At 45.5% G+C, this 20,107-nt stretch overlaps 2 protein-coding genes across 13 annotated transcripts in view; one reads left to right on the top strand and one right to left on the bottom strand.

Annotated features, from left to right (window-relative positions):
* The window catches only part of PKD1 (polycystin 1, transient receptor potential channel interacting), a 140,922-nt gene extending 135,640 nt beyond the window's left edge, over positions 1–5,282 (top strand). For all 5 annotated transcript variants that reach the window (XM_075011128.1, XM_075011127.1, XM_075011124.1 and 2 more), the window contains one exon: positions 133–5,282. In XM_075011128.1, coding sequence (XP_074867229.1) covers positions 133–774 — 642 coding nt within the window. In that variant the 3' untranslated portion in view covers positions 775–5,282. The remainder of the gene's footprint in view (positions 1–132) is intronic.
* A 143-nt stretch (positions 5,283–5,425) lies between these two features.
* Positions 5,426–20,107, bottom strand: part of TSC2 (TSC complex subunit 2) — a 51,006-nt gene continuing 36,324 nt past the window's right edge. For all 8 annotated transcript variants that reach the window (XM_075011133.1, XM_075011135.1, XM_075011132.1 and 5 more), the window contains 10 exons: positions 18,670–18,827; positions 17,455–17,957; positions 16,534–16,609; positions 15,124–15,210; positions 14,446–14,632; positions 13,233–13,372; positions 12,415–12,493; positions 10,904–10,995; positions 10,575–10,673; positions 5,426–10,165 (listed from right to left, as the gene is read on the bottom strand). In XM_075011133.1, the coding sequence (XP_074867234.1) occupies positions 9,995–10,165; positions 10,575–10,673; positions 10,904–10,995; positions 12,415–12,493; positions 13,233–13,372; positions 14,446–14,632; positions 15,124–15,210; positions 16,534–16,609; positions 17,455–17,957; positions 18,670–18,827 (1,592 nt within the window). In that variant the 3' untranslated portion in view covers positions 5,426–9,994. The remainder of the gene's footprint in view (positions 10,166–10,574; positions 10,674–10,903; positions 10,996–12,414; positions 12,494–13,232; positions 13,373–14,445; positions 14,633–15,123; positions 15,211–16,533; positions 16,610–17,454; positions 17,958–18,669; positions 18,828–20,107) is intronic.

Genomic DNA, 20,107 nt, shown 5'->3' with positions numbered 1-20,107 from the left:
CATGAGGAGCCCAACCCATCCCACCCTTGGGGATGGAGTGGGCATCTGCAGAGGGCACTCCCACCCCGAGGCAACGGCCCATGAGTGCTTGTTTTCTGCACTAACCCCCTTTCACTCTCACTTCCCTTCCAGTTTCGGCACAAGGTGAGGTTTGAAGGGATGGAGCCATTACCCTCCCGGTCCTCCAGCGACTCCAAGTCCTTCCGGGGCCCCACCCCCAGTGCAGCCTCCGACAGCTCCCGGGCCTCCACTTCTTCGAGCCAGCTGGATGGGCTCAGCCTGGTGCTGAGCACCAGGGAGAACTCAGAGCTGGATGCTGACGTCCAGCGGCTCCTCTCCCTCTTCGAGGTGCTGCTGGCCAAGTTTGACCGGGTGAACCAGGTGACGGAGGAGGTCTACCGCATCGAGCAGCAGCTGCAGGATTCACAGAATAGGAGGAGCAGGACAAAGTACATCCAGATGACAGGGGACCTGCTGAGTCGGTACTGCCTGGGACACAGAGATCAGGGGCCACAGGAACTTTATCCTGAGAACTTTTCTGAGGACCTGCAACCTCCCCGAGACCCTCTCTTGCCCTCCCACCCTGCCTGCTCCCTAGGGGTCCTGCAGAGCAGCCCAGGCTCTGTGCCCAGCCGGATAGGCCGAGCCAGTAGGGGCATCAGCATGGCTGCTTCTGTGCTGCCCCCACACAAGCCGTACGCCCCCTCGGGGCCAGTGGTCAGGAAGAAAAAAACACTTCGGGCGAAGAACAAGGTCCACCCCAGCATCAAGTAACCAGATGCCATGGGCAGCATTGCTGGGATGGATGGAGAGCTCTGGGATCATGGCCTGAGAAGGCACCGCCACAGCACGGGCTCAGTGCCGGAAGTGGCCTGGGCCACTGTTGTGGCAAATTGAAGCACTCACCCCCCGCCCCCACCCCTCCGTGAGCTGGGGGGAGTCACTGTGCCTTCCTGGGCTCTTGGCCAGCTTAGGTGCTCACAGCATCACTGTCCTCTGGGGTTACAGAGCTGAGAATACAGGCGTTGCCCTGAGCTGCCCAAGCGCCTAATAAAGGGGGACGTAGCCACTGTGTGTTGGACACAGTGGCCCCTTCTCTCGCCAAGGTGCCTCGGGGTTTCCTGTTTACGTTAGCAATGGTTTCACAGCTCTGTGGTTGCCCTGGAGACCATCTGGCCCTCGCTGTAGGACAACCTACACAATTGACCCTGCTTCACCAAGAAGGCCAGAGGAGAGAGGCCACAAGGTTCTCACCTACTCCTACCTAGTGTTAGCAGCAAAAGCAACATGAATCAGGGCGACATTAAAAGCAGCATCACTCTCTGAAGCGACCCTTGCTTCAAACGAAGCGAGCCCGCGCCTGCTAGTGCTAAGCTGCTTTATCAGGAACTGTGGCAACATAAAGGAAATGGTGCAGGATCACCCCCACAAGGATTTCCCAGGCTCAGCGGGCTGGGCCAAGACCTGGGAGGAGAGCAGCTGCCATGCTGAAGATGTACACTTCAGCAGGCGTGTGGAGTCACAGGCCAGGCATACTGTGGATGAAAACTCCAGGTTTCAGGGGAATATTTAATTCAATACTTGTATTGGCATGAAAACAAACACACACACACACAGAGCAGTTAGTTTTCACTATTGGCAAGTGTTATGCTCCAGCACCTGATGCTATTATGTGTATTTAAAAAAAAAATTTAAAAAATCGGAAAGAGTGAAATCCGTATCAAGCCTCCACTTCCAATAACCAGCCAGTCTTCGGACACGGCCATTAGCGACAACTCAACCAAGAAGTGACTGAGGAACTAGGGTGTTCTCTTACTAGGTCACTCAAAAGAGGGGATTGCCGGTCGGCTGGCTCCATTCCGGCATTAGCTACTGATCTCCCCCACCAGCCAGTGGGTTGTTTGGGTAAGTGTGGTGTGTTGGCTGCCTGGATTTTTATAGTTGAAGGAATGTATTGATGTATGTATTTTTTGTTTACTTTTTTGTATGTACTGCCCAGCACTTTAAACAATGCTTTCCTTGGCTAACCACGACACAGGCGGCCTTTTTAACGAGAACGGAATAATATATCACGAAAGCAGTATTTTTTTGTAAAAAAACAAAACAAAACATAAACGGAAATGAGCAAACGGTAATGTGAATGCAGCTCCCCGATGCACCTCCCCCCAAGTGCATCCATGCCTCAGGGGCTGGGTGCCAGCTGCTGACCCTCACAACGACTCACCAGCACTTGTAGGAGCTTCCAATGAGGAACAAACGCATTCAAAAAATAAATGCACCAGAGGACGCAGGGAATAAGCCACCTGCCAGCCTGGGCAAGGGGGTCAGAGATGGGGGCAGGTAGCTCTTGGTTTGCTCCTGTCTGGGACAGGAAGATGCATCTGCTCCAACTCCAAACTGCTTCCTCTCCTCACTTTGCTGTAATCCACAGTATATTGAGCTACAGCTGCACGACGCTTGATATGCCACGCAGGTGCCTGTCCGGCGCTTCCTACCCGTTAGAACATTGGAACAGGTGACAATCAAGTGCACCTTTCCTGGGCAGCCCCAGCCCGTGTCAGTTATTTCCAGCTATGCTAAGTGGTGCTAACATCAGCAAAATCTCTGTGGCAGCTAGTGCTCATGGAAACCCCTTTGCCAGCCCGTGTTCACCTCACCCTTGCCGTTCCGCATTATGTATATTGTACGTAATTTATAGGGAGTTGTGAAATTTGTATATTTTTGTACATTTGCTATATTTTTCATAGCATCAGTACCATGTTTTGACACATGTAGATAGACACAACACTGTTGTCAGAGTTATTTAAAGGATGTATTAAGTGCTTCTTTCCAGGAATGTTCATTGTATATAAAGTATTAGGTGTCTGAGTGCATGGGGCGTGTATGCTCTCATGCCGGACAAGGTGCGGGCTGGGCCAGCCTGATGTCAGGCCCAAGACGAGTGTGGCAGTGGGATCACTCACGATGCACTAGGTGTTATTTCCTCTCCAGTCGTGCTCAGTGCTTTTGAAAGGTCACACTATTCTACAGGAGCCCTTTGCAACCAAAAGGCCAATATTAGCCATAGTTCATGGTACAGCATCTCCTATTAGACTCCATCCAGCTTTCATTGCTGCTGCTTTTGGAAGACGCTTGGCTTGTAACATAGCTCTCCCTTTAAGCATTGCAACTACCTAGTCCAGGGGCGGAGAGCACTCTCAGCTGGGAAGCATGTGCTTCTTGCCAGCTGAGTAACTTTGGTTTCCCTTAAGACACTTCTGTTGGAGTTAGTGCTTACCTTTGGGCAGCTCATTCTTGCTCTCCATCCCCCACTGCTTGTGTTCTGTTCTAATAGCTGCACATAGTGCTGTATTACAGCAATCTAGCTTGCATCCAGGCTGGCTTCCCTCTCTTGAGCTGCAAGTATGGGGTTTCTTAGCGACTGGGTTTACATTCTGGGAGGTTATTGGTGATGTTTTGCACTTGTTGAGCTAGTTGCACAGCAGACAATTAGGGATGGCATTGCTGAGGGTGTGGGAGAGGGATTAGCTAAAGACACTTCTCTACCACTACAAGATGGTTTGGTGGTGATGGATAAGGCACAACAGGACAGAAGGCAAGGCGGTATGTAGAGCAGAGACTGAAGGGCGTGGAAGCAGGTACCATAGATGTTCTTCACATAGGTGATGGAAGCTTGGGAGGGACAGAACCATGGCAAAGAAAGTGTTTGGAATTTTGGAAGTGGTGTCTGGAGTAGGAGGATAGTAAGCTGAAAAGTGGTAGGTGGAGGTTAATTAGCACCTAGCCATTAGCAGGTGCTACAATCAATAAGGACAACAGTGCCAACAAAACCACCAGCACAGACCACCTCTAAGAACTGAATTCAGAGCAAGGGTTTTCAGCAATAAATCCTTCCATTGACAAAAGTAGTGTTGTATCTCTATTGCTGCAATCCATCTGCCCTTACATTTTGGGGGGAGCAGGAGGCACATACGAAACTTTCCACATAGGCAGATTTCTGACTATTTAAACACTGTTTTTTAATGTTGCAGTTCTCTCTACTTTTATAAGCAGCAGGGCCACCCTTTAAGTACCCACCACCAAGTCTCTGCAAGACTCCCCATGCACAGCTTTGGAGACAAAGCAGACTTAGAGATAAGGTGTATTATGTGAACACACAAGTGCCATCTGTACTGACACAACTAGCACCTCACTTGGAAAAGAATGAAGCTGCAGGCTCCTCTATCAAATTAGAAGGGAAGGGGTGTGTGACAATGTACAATAACCAGGATTCTGCCCTTCTAGGTCTGCTAGAGGTGCTGTGTGACCTGGGGCAAAAATCACAATTTCTATGGGTCCTTTTTCCCTACCTGGACAGTAAGTACTGCTCGCTGGAGGAAGAGGTGGTGGTGAGGTAGAACCAACACTTTAGGCTCATACAGGGGTAACTTGGGTGAAATCCTCAGGCCTGTGTTACAGAGGTTAACATAGGTCTAATGATCCCTCTTCTGGTGTTAGTTGATGACTCTTTGAAGGGGAATAACAGAGGTAGCCGTTTTAGGCTGTATTCTACCAAAACAAACCAGCAGTCATGTATCACTTTAAAGACGAACAATGATTTATTAGGTGATGAGCTTCCATGGGACAGACCCACTTCTTCAGATCAATAGCATTTCCAGCACAGATTGACAGCTATGTAGTACAGCAGTCCAAAAAATTGTAATAAAAACTGATAAATGAAGTACATATGTACACAAGTATATAGCTCATCACCTAATAAGTCTTTTTGTTAGTCTTTAAAGTACTACATGACTGTGGTTTTGTTTTCTTTGAAGCGGGTCTTGAAAGTTCTGGAGGAGAGAACTGAGACTTAAATGGTGTTTAAAGGCAAACTTCTACTAGTATTCCTGCTATAGCGTTGGACTTGGGGGTTTGTTTTAAGAACAAGTAGTACCTGGAAAATAGGAGATCTCAGAACACATTCTTGGTGATCAAACTGTTTTCTTCATACAACACTTTCTAATGTAAGAAGGGTCTAGATTTCGGAAGTTTAGCATCAAGAGGAGATACAATGGCACAAATCAGATTTCAGAGTTCTGATTATTAATTAATAAGGGAATCAGCACCACTCTATTCAGATAGTAGAAGAGCCAGCACATGATACATGTGTGTCTCTAGGAGTCATACATAAGGCATTTGACATAAAGGTCTAGTTTTATATTAGTGGGAGTTGCACTCTTTGAATATCCATCCCACCTTAGCTCTTAGATCCTTTTTCCAGTCAGATTTGTTGTCCATCATTCCCACACACACACACACCGGTATTCCCATGACCAGTATCACCCATTACTTGTAAGCTTGCTCTGCCATCTCAACAATTGAGCTTCCACTTTTTCATTTGGGAATCTAACACCTAGAGGACAGAGGGCTTGGTGTGCAGCTTAGAGAAAAGAGAGGGAAAAAAAAAAACAAAAAAAACTATCGCTACCAAATATTGCAACCACCCTTATTACAGGAGTGTTTAATGCGTGCAGACCAGATGAGGCCAGGCCAGATAAGAACACAATAAAAAAAAATATCTAATGCTCATATGACACCAAGACCACTAACATTGTATTGGTGGCTGGTTAACATGTATCTGACACAAGAAGCCTCTCAGTCAACCTTAATTTTCAAAAGCTAAATGGTATCTGGAAGGAGCGGATACTAGGACTGAATGTACCAGTTGATTGCCAAGGGCTTTAGAAGTCTAGTCGAACCTTTAAGAGTTAAAGGGCAAAAACAAGACGCTTGTTAGCTTGTTTGGCTACAATAGATAGTCTATTTAGATTCCCCTCTCCCGCAAGCCTTGAATTGGTTCTGTTAGAAGAAGTTAAATGAACACAGGGACTATAAAGTTAAGAGATAATAGATAACTGAAAACCAAAGCAATTTGCACAGCCTTTCGTAGGCTCACAGGTGGCAGTAGAGTTAAAATTAGGATGCTCCTAATGTGGAGAGCCATATTCTCTTTAGGTTAGGCCTTAAAAATTAATGACATTTTATCCAGCTATCAGAGTGTGGCTGCATGGTGATGTGAACGGAGGTCTTACCAAGTGCTTCTTCTAACTGCAGAGGAGCAAAGCTTGGTTGGGACAACTGCCCTATTGCTCTTCGTGGATCCCAGTACGTGGAGCAGCTCAGGAGCCCACATAGGGGGTTCAGAAAAGCCAGACGCGCCATACCAAAGCTTCCGTAGTTCTCATAGCAGCACCAAACTCTTGGCCACAAGCATAGGGTTCCATGGAGTGTCCCACTTAAGGTGTCACATGCACAAAAACAGAGCTTAGCTGCAGTCAGAATGATTAGTCATGAGGTTATACACCTTGTCAACAGCAATACATTCAACTTGCATCCTTAATAAATGTTCTTGAATGTATATTTTGTGTTTATAGTCACCAAGAGATGAATTCTTATTTATTGCCGTAAGTCTCACAATGATGCAATAGAATCAAGCTGCTTAATACAGAACCCTATTGGCTGGTTAAGGGTTGGGGGAGGCGGGTGGGAAAATCTATACAATGCTTTTTGTAGCAATGGATGATCAGGGCTAATGCACCAAGATATTGGCGTCTGGTCAATGTTACGTCTGCAAACAAAATAGCCTATTTTGTAACTGTGGGAATGTTTCTTAAAAATGACAATGTCAAATAAAAAAATCGACTGCTCAATAAACGTCTGCTAGGCTTTTGTTGGATGCTGCCACAACCACCTCTTTGCCTGTTTGCAATCCATACACACCACTGTCTGACATAGGCCTCTAGGACAGGGTTGCACAAACTAGGGGGGAGATGTGAAATTTCAAAGGGGGGGGCGCAGCACAACTGGCTACACACACAGCCCCCCCGGGGGGGGGCCCTCCACTGCCTCCTGCAGCCTCTGTCAGCTCAGCAGCGCTGTCCTGTGCAGCACTGCCTGCCAGCCTCCATCTGCCATCGGCAGAGGGACAGCTTCATTTCACATCACCCACCAGGGTGCCTCTGAGTTCCGCTGGGCTTGGCTGACCTGTGCTATATCAGCCCTCCTGCCCCCAAAGGGACCAGCATCCCCTGGGAGCACTGGAATCACTTCCGGTCTCCCACCCTGAGCAAGCTGGGCAACGTGCGTGGCAGAGGCAGTTTAGGGGGGGAAGCTTCTACTGGGACAGTCCCTTTGTTCAGCTTCCGAGACAGCTCAGGCTCCCCCTTTTCTCTCTGCAAGTACAATTATGCTGATCCCGCATTTTGTTCATTTGTTTCGCTGTACCCGGGAAGGCGGGAGAAGGCGAGGGAGTGGGCTCTTCAAACAGCAGGGAGCTGTTGGTTTGGGATTTTTTTTTTCTCCCAAGCAGGAGAGTGGGTGAGGTCTTGACACAGAATGACAGTGATTTTTTATTTATATGTATATAAAGCACTCTGTTTCATTAAATGCTGAAATATATTACTGTTTTTATGTATGTATGTTCACATTTATATACTGACTAACAGAAGCTTTTACATTCTACACACTTATTTTCTTACATGTGCCGAAAGTCCCCCCCTTTTTTTTTTTTTTTTTTTTTATGAACACAACTGAAATTTCCATCAGTTCCAATTACATTAAACTGATTGGAGGGCCCTTGGCTAATTGCAGGGACGAAAGGGGGGGCCTGAGATAAAAGTTTGTTCACCCCTGCACTAGGAGGTATTGCACCACAGTAAGGTTTGAAAGCTATTCACTTCCCAGTTAGTCCAACTCAACTACTTCAATTCCTAAGGAAAATATTTGCTTTTGACAAGTAAACAGATAACGGGGTAATTCATCAAGGTTACCTCATTAAGGAGTTTTGAGATCTGAGGCTATGTCTACACGGCACCGTAAACTCGAAATAAAGTTCGCAGAAGGGGAGTCAGCATCATACTTCTCTTCCGCTGTTTCCAATCCAGACTTACACGGCAGCACTCAAAGCCTGCACACAGTGGTGCTTCTGAGAAAAGAGTTCACAGGTGCTCAGCCCACTGCCGCTCAGGCACAAGTCTACATTTCACCACTGGCCCCCTCAAATGCAGTCATGAGAGGCCAAGGACTCAAACGGCCACGAGAATTCATATGCTCCTGCCTAGCAATCCCTCCCAATCCAGACAAACTGGCAGGATAGTGGAGATTTCTTGTGCTTTTGCTGCCCTGTTCTTTGGACAAATGGGGCTGTAGTACCAGACACCTTTCATAGGGCAGATAGAAGCAGCAGGTCTGTGGGAAATGAGGCAATTGCCAAATGAAGAAGATTTATCTGGACTGGCTTTGAGACGTCGTGTGAGAGATTGCACGTACTAGAAGGAACCCAGTAACCATACAAATACTTTTATTTCATTTACAACTTACAAATGCTCAAAACAGGACTCACATGTGAATTACCAGAGAGTCCTGCATTGGTCATTGGCTCCACTTTCCCTCCCTCCAAAAAAAGTCTCCCAAACAATTCCAACTTTCAACTGATTTGCCTTTGATTCCATTCAAGTTACTCAACAGTCATCCATCATTAAAAACTGCTCTTAACCAGGCACGGAGTTTAGCGTTCTGTTAAGCAAATTAAGAGTTCACTTGGATAAGGACGACAGTCACTGAGGAGTGACAAGAGCACACAAAGTATTCACAGTATGTTCCAGCTCACATAGCTTCTCCTATTATGGTGTGTAGTGTCCAGTTATCTTTTGCCATAAGGCGTGCTACTTCCAAACAGCCTGACCTACACCTGCATTTAAAAGGACCCATTGCAAACAATCCCAGCTGCTGGCTTCCAAATGTGGGACCATCACCATGTGACAAGTTCTATTTAATTTAATAATTACATGGAGATGCAGCCACCAACCAGAGCCAACGGGTCATTGAAAAGGGAAGAGGAAATTTTAAGGAGAGACTTCTGACTAGGCCACATTATAGAACAAGCTGAAGACCAGTTAAGCATACCTTAGCCATGCACCCGGCTACCTACTTCGGCCCAGTCACCTCTTTGACGAGTGTTTTGTAAGCAGAGTACGTCAACATACACTAACAGGTCAAGTTGCATTCTTGGAGACCATCCCTTGCCGTTGGAGTCAGTGGAAGCTTTGCAACTGACTGTACAAGAAGCAAGTCAGGGCCTTGAGCTAAATCCTCCATTCATAATTTCTTAAACTGGCCCAAATTGACTTAGGATTAATGCAGTGGTCATTACAAGCCAGTTTATTCAAGGGATTTCTATGCCAGCTTCAGTTACCCATTCTGTCTCTCCACTGACCATCATACTCCATATTTAATACTGTTAAGGTCTGAAAGAGCAATTCCACTGTTGTGGGAGACTCAGCAATTTTCTCTAACAAAGAGGTCTCCTTGGAAATAAGGGGAACCGCTGTTTTTACAGGTAACATGTGAAGCTAGTGGCCATCCCTATAATTAGAGCTGGTGTTAAAAATGAGTCTGAAAGTGCATGCAGCTCTCACAAATGCTAATAGATCTTTTCTACCCATGTACAGGAAATGGAGGTTCCCAAGTGTCCAGAGACTGACTGAATTTGTCATTGGGTTGGGTCAAAACACCACCATTTCCTTCTACATCATCCACTAAGTCACCAAGCGATGAGTGCAGAACAATACCCTGGACTGCTGCTTTCACTGCTCCTGCCTAGAGAAATACTTAAAGATTGCAAGAAAGCTACGAGCAGAGATGGTACCTTCAAACATCACTTCATGTCTCCAGCCAAAGAGAGACCAAATTCATAGGCATGATCCACTCAGGGATCGTTAGCTAGGGCAGAAAATCCTTAGCTCACTTCATGATGGTAGGCGACCAAGTCAAGAGGACGATGTGTCTCAGGGTCACATGGCAGTCCAATAAGTAGTTCACATTCAGGTAACACAGCCACATGGAGCATGCCAAGTCCCAGCTGTCTCCCTGTGGCAGTGCTGAATGACTGTGCAGGGTCATGAGTGTTCGCTCCCCCCACACCTGTCAAAGTGCAGACACTGATCACTTGGGGAAGCTACACAAATTCTGTGAAGTCATCCACCGAGGAGATCAGCCTCTTTCTCTGCCCAGTTTCATAGGTTGGTGCCGGGTCCTGTGGAACATGGGGAGGGGGCTTGGGAGGAGCAGAAGGGTGCATTTGCATCAGGGGGAAGCCAGGTGTCTGGTACTGGGTTTCCTCTCGGATCTGAAAAAGCATCACAGAGGAACAGGTCAGCAGGATAACCCCACAACTTCCTCTCCCTTTTTCTATCTGGGGAGGGCACATGAGTGGGTCAAACTCCCCATACTGCGTTGCTACTTGGATCTGAGCACTGCATCACATACACAAGCCTGTAAGGAGCTGGTGTCCTCAAGTCCCATGGTAGCTAATGGAAATGAAGGGCTTTCTAGCGGCCTGTAGCTTCAAAGCCTATCTCCCCACACGTCACTCACTAGAGTTTGGTTACTCTTCAGCTTTCATAGCAGACATCTCTAACTGATTACAGGCTTTGGACATCTCATTCTTGTTTTCTCTCAATAGTTACAGTTGTGCTGGCTTGTGCTAAAAAAATCTAGATGTCCAACAAGTCAGGGAACGAAAAAACTGGAATTACCCGGTGCCTGAGCCTCTTGATATGACGAAGCCTAGCGATCCATTTTGATGGGTAAGTATCTGTAGGATTTGATCTGCTGTGGTGAACCTGGGAAGCCATCTGATTCAAGGGAAAAGAGAAATTTTAAACACAGCTCCCATGACAAGAATAATAGCTTGTTCACACAACGTAATTCATTTAGTCATTGAAATTAAACTCAATCTGTGAAGTTCAGCTGGTTATTGGATGGAAATCACTCTCAAAGTTTAATTTCCTGGCCAAGTTGCATTAATTTCCCTGGGGTGGCAGAGCACAATCATGGCAGAAACACAAGAGTCCTCGGTACTCACATTGGCATGCAGGGCCATCTGGCGGGCTACGAACGGCAGGTTCTTATCTGAGACAATCTTTGCAACACTTGTGTCCACCAGCCCTTCCATGTCTGTATTTGAAAAGGAAAAAACCCAAAGCAAGATTTAAATTCTTGTGCAAGACTGTCACTTTAAAGGGTAAAAAGCCAGAATTAGTCAGCAGTGAGATGTACTGTGAAGTGAAATTCAACTTCACAAGGATTTCCATTATAAGAGCCAAGGTAGAAAGGAATTGGAGCACATTTTACTTGCTGATCTGTTGCTTCAAAAAAGGTCTCCCTAAATCACTATAGCAACGAAGGGTCCTGTGGCACCTTATAGACTAACAGAAAAGTTTTGAGCATGAGCTTTCGTGAGCACAGACTCACTTCTTCAGCATCTGATGAAGTGAGTCTGTGCTCACGAAAGCTCATGCTCAAAACTTTTCTGTTAGTCTGTGAGGTGCCACAGGACCCTTTGTTGCTGTTACAGATCCAGACTAACATGGCTACGCCTCCGATACTTAAATCATTATAGGTTCTATTATAACAGTTTGCACAGCCCAAGAGTGCAGTAGTCCCCGGCTCCCCAGTTCTGACAGCTCCCTACAGAGGGTCCTTCCCAGGAACCCTCATCACAGTCCACAAGTCCACCCAAAACGTAGAGGCATGAGCACAACATTTAGTGGCTGTTTCTCCCAAACTAGAAGGGGTTTCATGAGAGAAGTGCCTTGTGGGAAGGGCATGGGGGGGCTTGCACTTACAGACTCTCATGCTGGGGATCAGAGTGGGATTGGGTGAGGCTGACAAAGTCCCACATGCAGCTCAAAACTGAACAAATGAAACCTGAACACCTTGTGCCATCTCTGCTTGATGTTCACAAGAGCACTGCTCAGCTCCAGGGGGAGACATGGCCAGCACTCTCTGCACTGATTGAATGGAAGATGGTGGGTGGAGGGGTGAGGTGCTAGCCATGAGCATTTCTTCCTCCACCCTGCCAAAAATGCATATCCCTATGCTGGTGTGCACAGCATAAGCCTAAACAGGGCAATTCTGTTCACTGGCTGGCACGCCATGCAACCCGCTCACTAGAAGTTAGGTGCGCTATGGTCCAGCAGGGAAGAAATACAGACTGAATGCACCTCCAAATGCTGGGTGCTACTAAAAAAAAAAAAAAAGTCGTCAAGTAGCACTTTAAAGAGGAGCCCATTAGGACAAACTCTCTAAAAGCAGCTGGAAGCTGTTACTGGGAGTAGAAATCATAGGTCAGGGAGGGTTTACCTATGCTAGGTAAACTGGCAAGATGGGCTATGCTTTTAAGGAGGGGATTGACTCTGAAGACTTAATCCTGTCTCAGGGTGTGGGGGGCTAGACTACTGAGGTTTCTTGCAGTCCTACAGTTCTCTGATTCTAAAGACATCTTGCAATCTGGAGACTTTTACAAACTTTCCAGTGAAGTGAAAGAAGTTGCCAAGCCAAGCAGTATAAACATTCTTCAAGAGCTAGCCCTACCTTTCCGACACTGTAATGTCACCAGGTTACAGTCGTAGTCAAGTGGTGTAATAATAACATGCACAAAGTTGAACTGGCCCTAGAGAGAAAAAAAAATATTGTAACGCAGAAGCCTACCACACACTCACAGGTGTATTTTACAGGCAAGCATTGTGGTACTGACAGATGCACTGTGTGGATTTGAACACAGCAAGGGAAATAGTCCCAATTCATAACCAAATCATCTTCAGACAAGCGGCCCTGGTTCAGAGGGAGGACGTGTGCCCCCCACTTCCAGGTTTTTGCACTTGCTAAAAGTTGCATACGTAACGGAAACACGTGGGCCAAGGTCCAATCACTTTTGAGCAGAAAACCTGTTCTAAATCAGCACGGCTGGTGGTGGAGTGGTCTGGAGTGTCTCGTGGCTGTGCGGTTGCAATGCCACTGCAATAAGACTCAGATGTCCCTCCATGCAGAGTTATGGCAGGGCCCAATGTCCATGAGGGGCACTGTGACTTGTGCCTGAGATGTCTTTTCCCATGCAGCAGAGCACTAGGGTGTCTGCCTAGAACTCAACTCCTGGGCTCATGCACTGCTTGGGTGATGGCCTCTATGGGATGAGGCAGGGCGACCAGGCCTGGAATTTGCTCATCCCTCTTCCTCCAAAGAAACATCTGAATTGCTACCACAGCTTTAGACAAGACACAAAGATGTTAATTTTACAAGGAACCCATTGCTGACATGCAAGGAGAAAATCCGGTCATCCTTGGAAGCCTTCTGTAGAGCCATATCATCCCAATAGAGGTTTCATAAGCAGACCCACATGTAAATTCTTGTACCTTTATTGTTCCCAACTTAAAGTCTTCGCCAGAATCATTATAAACAATGGAAACAAAGTCATTCCCCAAGTGCCTCTTCTTGTCACAGCGATATTTATCCAAATCCTTCGTGGGCATCAAAGTTGCAATGTGAAAAATGGCTGGGGGAGAGGAAAAAAGAATCAAGCAAACAAAACTAATCTGGGATAGAAGACAGGAGATGCAACTAGTAACTTTCCAGCAGGTGATGTAAGAAGAGACAGATCCAAGCTATCTATGGTCTTACAGTGGTAATGTTCAGAAGATGGCACCTGCCTGAAAGTCAAACTGACAGCTGAACTATCGTAATGAAGGACCACGTTGTGCTGCTTTGACAGATCTGTAAGAGCTGAATGCCATCTGCTCTGTATGACAATGGGGACCCATCGGACAGCACAATGCACCAGACAATTCTCCAGGCATGAAGAAAACCGTATGGGATTTCTGACATTGGTGTAACTTGGGAGCAGCCCTTACTCTGCTGCCAGTTAACATAGGGGCACTGACCTATAAAAGAGTTAGCCTTCTCAGATGCTCTTCCTGCAACCTTTACCTATAAGTGCACTTATCCCAATATACAAGAGAGATTTAAAGAAAAAGTCTTGACAACAATTGCTGCAGAGCCACAGCAGCATAGATGAGAATCTGCCCTGTACAGAAAAAACTAAGTACCAAAGACTTTTAAATGTATTACTCCTAACTGCCGATTGTGTGTGGTGCCGTGTTAACACCCAGTCACAAGATTAACGCTGACAGCAGCACCCATCTTTAAACATTGCTCCCTAAAGAAACATCTGGCAGGATTTTGATACAGCTGGCCTGCTAAAAGGTAGCAGATGGCTGTTATAATACACAATTTGGCTTCTTGCAATCCAGTGGCCATGAAACGAGACTGATTTGACACAGACAAAAAAACATGTCTCTCTTGGACAGTATAGTCTGTATGTTAAGAGTAGAAAGCAAGATTTTTTTCAGCCTGATCTAAAGTTGTGTTGTCAACTTCTCCCAAGCCATCAGTGCAGAAGATTAAAGATGCAGAAATGGAAACCAGACAGACCCAGGAAGCTGCTAGGAAATCCCTCTCCTTACCACATGCTGAAATTAAGCACCACACTGACCTGCTGACTTTTTTCATTCATTAAAGCCCCATTCCCATCCCCCCAAGAAGCGTAACCCTTTACTTGAGAAGTCCTACCTTGCATAATATCATCGTGCCAGCAGTAGGTAAATTGACCATCTTCCCCACACACGTCCAGACCACCAAGGTAAATTTTATCAGGTTGACAATCTTTGAGCTCAATGAGCTTCCCTAAGCCAGTCAGAAACTCTGTATATCTGTAGGAGCCATGTTCATTTGACAGAATAGCAATCTCATTGTTGCTCTAGAAAAAAGGGAAAAGAGTTTTGTATAGGAGGTTCAAGTCCTCACTCCCATCTTTTGACTGTGAAAAGATTTAACTTCTTTACAATGGCTTTGAGCAAATTCCATGATCAGAAAACTGAGCACAAGGACAGATTCTGTACATGCTGAAGGACAAACGCTGTTCATTGACAATGGGCTGGGATAGCAGAATATTCGCCTGAAGAGTCTAGAGTTGGCCTCAATGGAATCACTGGGAAATGAGACTATGAAGTGGACTAAGTGAAATATAACCCCTGCTAGTTGGTACTTGTACAGCACTATGACCGAGTATGGAGTTGAAATCTCAGGCCTCAAGGCATTTTGCTATCGTCTGGGTGCTCTCTGCACAACCTGGGAAACCACAACACAAAAAAAACCTACTTGAACATGGATGGGTAGAAATTACTGCAATTCAAGGGAAGCCGCTTGGCTGCTAGTTGAAGTTATCCTTTCGTTCATGTCACAGCTCACCTGTCCTTCTCCAACATAGAGCACAGCAATCTTGTGAGTATCATAGGAAGGAATCTGATCTAGGAGCTGCACCGAGCTTTCAAATGTCTGCAATTAAAACATGGTCACTGGTAATTTTTTTTGAATGGCATTGATGAGCAGAGCCACCACAGACTCTGAAGGCATATGCAGTAAGAGATTCCAGATCACTGTGCTATTATTCTTTGCTAAATGTCATTAAGGTAAATATATAACATTAGCTTCTGACTACTACAATTAAGTGTTTTATGGGGTTCCTTTCTCCCTTTTTGATATTTCAAACTAACCTCCCAAACATGACTCTCAATCTCCTGAATGTGTTTGAAGCACCAGCCATGGTGACTGATAAACACGGTATAAAAAGAGTATAATGCCACACGTGGAGAACTCACTGCAACATGGGTGCTAGAAAACACCTTTCTTGGATAAGTTTATTACAGAGGACATTACTTTAGTTCACCCATTTGTTGTCAGTCTCACAGCTGGCTTGCTACTTAGCCCAAGGAAATGACAACCCACACTCATATTTTATTTCAACCTCTCTAATACAGAAAACTGTCATCCGACAAACTCCGTGATCCAGCATGATTTCAGTTAGCCCGATGACCACTTATCATGGGCGTGGCCAAGTTTCCTGGCTCCCATAAAGTTTGTTTCTAGCCACCAGTCCTGGCTCTCAGTGTTCTGTGCTGTTCTTTACTTGTAATTTACCCCAAAATGTCTTCTAGGAACCCAGTAATTAATGCAAGTGTTAGTAACGTCCTAGAAAATATTGACTCTCTGTCATCTGGCAAATTCTCTTGTCTGGCACCGGTCAGGTTGCGAGGGTGTCGGACGACAGAGGTTCAACCTGTAACAGATTCTCTACACTTTGTGCTGCCTCTACAGCACTGCGCTTCCCCACAGAACACTGATTTTATCCTGGTCTACTTCTGTTATGGATAATACCCCTTGTCCACTGCCAATTTTCTATCCACCTTCTCCAGCAAACATTGCCCAATTTCACCTTCTGCTGTTACTACCAAAGCAACACCAGACCTGCTGGCTCGGCAGCTAATAACATGTGGGCAAAAACCCTGCCCCTGGAAACCACATGTACTCCTTGCCAAGCTGCCTGGTTGCTGAGGGTGCTAGTAGTGGAAAGGACACGATCTCATCAGAGCAGCACATAAAGCACCATGAGAAAAAGGGTGAAGAGGGAAAAATCACAATCCACAATTACAAGTGAGGGACTTCAGTTCATCACGGATAGCCAAGATTTTACACCTCCACCAGCCTGCCCATTAAGGACCCCCCCATGACTCTCATTACTTAATTCAGATTTATGTTTTTAAAAAGTGAGTGTGGTTAAACCAGTCATTTCAAGTGTTAATAGTGAAAATCAATGCCTACCTCATTTGGCAACAAAAGGGGCTTGTTGGATTCATCTCCAAAGAAGGGTGAATGGTATAACTGTAAAAACACAAAGCTAAGAAGAAAAATTAAACATCTGTATAATCTTGCAAGAGAGCCCACATCAATCTGGGGCATGTAACGCATTTTCGAGAGCCTGGAGATTAGCTGCTCTCAGTGCAGAAATCCCCTCCAACGGCACTGCAGGTGTTTGCTCCATTATTGTTTTTGTATATGCACATACCGCAAAACCAAGAGTAGCAGCAGCCTGACTGTCCTACACTACAATGGGCACTGGAGCATTAGGAAAGACAAAGGAGTGGAAGTCAAATCCTGTCTTATGACCATTGTTTGATTTTTAGACCTAGAAATTTAAAGAATCCTCTTAGGTTTTGGGTTCATCGGAATATTTTACTATTTAATATGCCACCAGCAAGGTAAAGATCTTCCAGTTAGTACTGGGGAATACTCCTGGGCTGAAAAGCCCAACCAAATTCACCAATCTGCATGCCGCTTACCATTATGTATTTCATTTGCTCTGGTTCCCTGGTTTACAGTTCACTAGCTTACTAGCTCTCCTGCATTCAAATTGCACAAGTGTTCTGATTCCAAATGGGAAGGAATATTAATTAAAAAAATATAATAAAAAAATAGTTTTAGCAAAAAGTTCAAAAGTTAAGATGTTTGCCACATTTCTTTTCTGTCCAAAATTCAGGTTTCAGGTGTTAAAAGGTGGATTAAATCAGAGAAAGTTACAGCTCCTGTCTTTTCAATTTAGGTTTTTTAAGACCCAGAAAACCTCCTTTGTGCATTGGATTTAAACAAACCTAGCTGCACTTTTAAATATCTTAGCTCTGAGAGATGAGTTAAAATGAAGTTTACATCTGGAAACACCATAAGCCCCACACAATACGCACCCACCTTGGGTTGATTCCAGGTACTTTCTCGGCATTGGAGGCTGCTGTCCTGCTCTTGAAGACATCTCTCTCTATCCTTTTGCCCCTCCTAGAAGGGGCCGAATCAGAGATAGTGTACCCTCTAGGACGGTGGCCACTGGGTGAACGGGGAGAGGAAGATGGGATGCTGTAATCCAGGCTGGCTGTACCAGTAACTCTAGAGTCATCTCCTTGGCTCAGCCAGCTACTGGCCCCTTGTCCTTCAAGGTTCCCAGACTGAGATTTCGATTTCAGTTCTGTGCTCAGCCTTCCAGTCGCTTCTTTACTGTTCGTGTCTTTGAGGACTTCCTGCAGAGTCTGAAGCTCAGGGGAAGAGCTGGATTTGCTGAGTGGTTGGGAAGGCTGGAAGGAGAGCTCTTCAAGAGTCCTGCCATCTTCCACAGGGACAACCCTCCCAATAGGGATTCCACCGGACACCAGTTCGTCAGATTTCAGAGATTTCTCTTCTTGACTAGATGTTGAAGAGGACTTAGAGAAAAAGCCAAAGAAAAGAGGTTTTCCTGAGAAGTACCTTGACAAAACACACAAAGGAACATGCATGGGAAAGACACAAGTGGACAGGGAGACACTGCCACCACTAAATACACTATGATAAACCATTACAACTTCAATATAAGTAGATATGTCCTACTTACCAATTCATAAGACCAGGCCCTAAGCTGACATGCTGTCATTTATCATTTCTCCTGTGTGTGCAGAGGGCCAGCAGGGCCTTAGGACATGTCTGTACCTACATGAAGATTGAAGCTCTGTAGGTTGATCTTCTGGGGTTCAATTTAACACGTTTAATAGGGGTGCACTAAAAACTGAATGTTGACAGCACTCTTGTTAACTTCAGTACTCCTTGAAATCGTGAGGGCTAAGGGAAATTGACAGCAGAATTTCTCCCATCAATTTCCCGCAGTGGGGCAGTGCCAGAAATTTGACTAAAGATACATTGGCTCCAGCTGGAGCTGTGTATTTAAGTCGAAGTTCTGTAGTACAGACCTGGCCTTAGTCTGGCCATCTGAGCACACAGTCAGAACTACACGTGCAGCCTACCCAGGTTCAAAGCATTTTGCCAGTTAGAAAGTGAAAACAAAAAAAGGCACAAATTTGCAGTTCATACTCAAGCCCCTTCTCTGGCTTGGGACAGTACAGTTACCAGCCTAGCGCTCAGCCAGCTGCATGACAGCCTTACCCTGCTGTAAGCCTCATGGGGTTTCACGAACTTCTCCTCACTCATGCCTTGCTCAGAGCACACAGCCTTAAAGTCTTCAAACTCCTGAGACGCCAGGGAATCGGGTTCTCTTAAATCCATTTCCAGCTGGTTCCCCTCTTCCAGAACTACTGCTGACTCTACCAAGACACAAACAGAGTAACTGAGGCATGTAGAGACGAGTGGCATTATGGGACCCCATCCTTTCCTCTGAAGTACCAGCCTTTTCCCTACTAGGATTTTAGTGGAAGGCCATATTGAATGTGTGGTATATCATATATCTTTGATCACAGAGTGCAGATTGTAATGGCACATCGGACATGCTAAAGGTCTCCTCTTCATACAGAATAATTGGTCAGCTTACCCTCATACCAAAGGGTTACATCACTGCTTTGTCACATGAAGCACACTGGTGCCAGACCGTTACTAATACACAAGTAGTGGGAAGACAATGGATCCCTGTGAGTATTAATACTCAAGCATCAGGACAGACAGTAACTAGAGAGATTTAAGGAAGTGCAAGACGAGTATTAAAGTTCGTTATTTAATAGGCAACGAAAACATAAGTCCTATGCAATTGTGGAAATGAATAAGCCTTGTATTCATTCTACTAACAAATGTTCTCGTGCCTTATTTGGAAGAGGAAACAAGAAAATTATCAGAAGCCATTTACTTGCATTTTGACAGTTTTCTCAGTATGCTTCCGTGGAAGCTGAACAGCATAACCTATCCCTTACTAAAAGGACAGGAGGACATCATTAATGCATGCACTGCCCCAGTACTAGGAAAGTCTGTGTGTGGTTTCCAATGAGACAAATAGCTAATTAAACAGACTGGACTGAAAGAAAGCTCCTTGGAAGTGCTGTGCATGGCAGAGATGTTAGAGGATGGGGTATTCGAGTGTCCACTATACACAGTAACCCTGACTACAGCAATGCAGTATGATCGAAGACTTCTGTTTGCCTTGGATTTTTTGTCCTGAGGAAAAGGCTGAAGTACAGGAGGCTTCCCATTATGTACACACAGAATTGGAAGACCAATCTGAAAGGCTAAGATTTGTTTTCCAAAGTCGAAATTTAAAAAACAACAAAAAACTTTAGCACACGCACACACAAAAAAAAATTCAGCCAAAAAAGTCACCAAAGCAGCTTTTCCTGTATTGATTTCAGCTCGCAGGACCAAAGTTATTTCCAGAAGCAATTAAGAGTTAGCATTGCACACGCATATCTTCTAAAAATGTGCTGATCTGGTTAGCTGTCCAAGCCAGAACACACCTGCACATACCCTCTGCACTTTTCACTTCCCTACTTGCCATACTGCTGCCAATTTTGCTAGTGTTTTTAAATAATTTGCACATTCAGTAATTGTACTGTAGGGGAAGGAGGAGAATAAGAGGAAAGAAGAGGACTATAGAAGCATT

This window comes from Carettochelys insculpta, chromosome 16 (genome assembly GCF_033958435.1).
Source record: "Carettochelys insculpta isolate YL-2023 chromosome 16, ASM3395843v1, whole genome shotgun sequence".
Classification (NCBI taxonomy): domain Eukaryota; kingdom Metazoa; phylum Chordata; order Testudines; family Carettochelyidae; genus Carettochelys; species Carettochelys insculpta.
Note: the sequence above shows the minus strand (reverse complement) of the source record. Positions and strands in the feature narration are given on the sequence as shown.